This window comes from Geospiza fortis, unplaced genomic scaffold (assembly GCF_000277835.1).
Source record: "Geospiza fortis unplaced genomic scaffold, GeoFor_1.0 scaffold261, whole genome shotgun sequence".
NCBI lineage: Eukaryota > Metazoa > Chordata > Aves > Passeriformes > Thraupidae > Geospiza > Geospiza fortis.
In genome coordinates, this window is record NW_005054578.1 from 363,356 (window position 1) to 366,159 (window position 2,804).

A 2,804-nucleotide genomic window follows, 5' to 3' on the forward strand; every position below is an offset into this window, starting at 1 on the left:
ACTGCTGGCAGCACGCATGCCACAGCCACACGTAGTGGCCCCAGAATAGCCACTGGGACTGTGCCATGCCCACAGCCTGGACCGGCACCCTCACCATCCCTCTGGTCCAGGCTGATTCCTAAGGAAATCCTTTTCCCAGCAGCTGGGGATCCCCGGGGGGTGGGAGCACTGCTCATGATGCCAGGCATAATGCCTACAGTGTGGAGACTGCAGACTGGGGCCTGGGCAAAAAGCACCTTGGCACAGGCTGCTCCTCACAGGCAGGGGCTCTGGGGGAGTTCTGGGGTGCTGACCTGCTCCCAGGGGATCACCCACATCCCTGCATTAGCTCCTCAGCCAGGCACTGCACTGCACACCAGCCAGCCAGAGCTGCAGGTTTATTTCCACGCCTATTTCATGCCCCCAGCAGCGGAGGACAGGCACTTCTGGGGGCAAGGACAGCGCCAGGAGAATTGAATCCTCTCCTCTCCCTTGGGCATGTGTGCCTGGCTGGGGCTCTGCACAGGACAGAGGTTTTCTCTCAGTGCTGTGGGGGTGAGCAGTGTTTTAGCCCACCACACTCCCAGAGGGAGCACCTGCAGACCCTTTCCTACCCACGCCTCGAAGTGCCCTGCTCCTGCAGCTCCTCACCCTGGCATGTGCCACAACAGGGCTGGGGGAAGGCAGGGCCCTTCAGGAGCCCTGCACTGGGGCTGTGCCACAGGCCAGCCTTGGCCACCAGCTGTGCCCAGGCCACGTCCGCTGTCCCGCGGCTGCACCGTGTGAGCAGATCCCATCCTCGTGGCCCGGCAGGCGGGGGACCTCGCAGGCCTCAGACATACCTGAGTGCTGGGACAGAGCTTACGCAGCAGCCGGGCTGAGTCACCGGCGGGATCACCCGGCGTGGACAGCGGCTCCAGGAAACGGTGCTTACGTGGTGTAAACACATCCCAGCATTGTGCCTTGTGCCGGGGCCAAGCGGCCTCGGGGGTGCAAGAGAGAAATCAAACCAAATCTGGTGGTTTTCGTTAAAAAATAGTGCTCTTTATTATAAATTATGGAAACATTTTCTTTCTGAATATAAATATAAATATGTGCAAAGTTTCATCTGAGTTTGGTTTTGGTTGAATTTTCAAGCATTGTTTTGCTCAGCCCTCAAGGCTGGAGGTGAAGATGGAATCTTTATAAAAGACAGTGATTCACGTTGGCCTGTAAACATCCCTTCGGTTAAAAAAATAAGAATAAAAATTAAAAAAAGCCAGAAAACCCAACCACTTCTCTGGGCGGATGCAGAAAAGCACTCACGAGATGACACGCTCCAGGGGATGGTCCTGCTGCGCTCCCGCGGGAATTGGTGCCCTGCAGAGCAGCACAGCCGGGGTCTGCGGGAGTGGCTGGGCAGAGGTGGGGTGTGACTGCAGGGAGCGGGGGCCCAGCGTCCTCGGGGTGATCCTTGCAGATGCGGTTGTGTGGGACTCAGCAGCATCGCTTCCCCTCCAGCTTCACAGCACATCAGCAGGACCATCACTGCATCGTCACCAGCTGAAGTGTACTAACCCAGACCGCCCAGGGGGCATATTAAGGCTTAGTCCCCTGGAAAACGGCAACGCGGGACAAAGGCATCGACCTCTTAGTCTGGGGCTTGATGTGAAAGGAGCTTTCACCCACAAGGAGGCAGCAAGAGGTACAGTATGGGCAAAAAACACCTTCCCCTTAAAACTGAGGAAAAGTGATCAGGCACTCCTGGGCTCCAGTGCTTTCCATTTCTCAGGATGGAAGGGGCTCTTACCAGGACGCCCCCAGCATGGGGCTGGCGGGGCACACGTTCCCCCGTGCTGTGGGAGCTGTCCTGGCTGCCGAAGCCCACAGGGGCTTTGCAACGGGTTCACTGTAACATCCACAGTCTGGTCGGAGCCATCTTCCTCCCCGTGGAGAGGAGGCGTCGCGCTTGATGAGGAGTCCCGCCAGCACCAAGGGTGCCCAGCTATGCTGGCCACAGCCCTGAGCCCGTGGCAGCTTGCCCCAGTTCCCCCTCTCTCCTTCCTGGATGGAGAGGCTCGGCATGCCCTGGCAGCTGCTGCGCCGGTGGGGCGTTGTGCCTGTCCCCTGCTCTTGTGCTTGTAGCATGTGACCTTGCTCCGCCGGCCCCTTAGAGAGGGGCATCGTACTGGTCCAGGAACTCCTTGATGGGGGCTGGCAGCTGAGTCATCTTCTCATAGGAATCCAGGTGCCCGTTGACGGTCTTGCGGCAGAGGTGCTGCAGGGTGGAGACACTGGAGGAGAGCGGGCGGCTCAGCACCAGGGGGATCTTCTCGCCGCCCGAGTAGATGTAGTAGGTGCGCTTGGGGTGCAGGGCCCCCCCAGGCTGCTCGGGCACGGCGCAGGGTGTGGGTGGCATGTAGTGATGGACCAGCTTGAGCACGCAGTCGAAGCGGGGCACGGGCTGGCCGCTGTGGGGATCGCTCTGCAGGGAGAAGCTGCCGCCCTCGCACTGGATGCGCAGGTTCTTGGTGCCTGACTCCGTCTTGACGCTGAGGGTGAAGAAGTGCCTCTGGTCGGAGCTGTCCCTGATGAGGAAGGTGCCAGCCGGCTCGGTGCTCAGCAGCAGGTTGGCCTCGCCACCTGTCACCGTGCTCCAGTAGAAGCCGCTCTCCTGCAGCTTGCGTACGGTGTTCACCACCAGCTGGTACTCACTCTTGGAGCTGAACGTCTTGAGGCGCAGGCTGGTGTCGAGGGGGCGGCTCATCCCGGCGGCGGGGAACTTGCTGTGGGTGACCATGGCGCAGGGAGCCAGCTTCGTGTGCTCTGGATGCTGCTGGCCGGCG

General features: G+C 60.2%; 1 protein-coding gene across 1 annotated transcript; it reads right to left on the reverse strand.

The window, feature by feature from the left end:
- Positions 1-1,001: 1,001 nt before the first annotated feature.
- On the reverse strand, positions 1,002-2,796 carry SOCS3 (suppressor of cytokine signaling 3). The gene has a single exon (XM_005429806.3). The coding sequence runs from the start codon at positions 2,756-2,758 to the stop codon at positions 2,129-2,131; it is 630 nt and encodes a 209-aa protein (XP_005429863.1). The 5' UTR covers positions 2,759-2,796; the 3' UTR covers positions 1,002-2,128.
- Between the last annotated feature and the right edge of the window lie 8 nt (positions 2,797-2,804).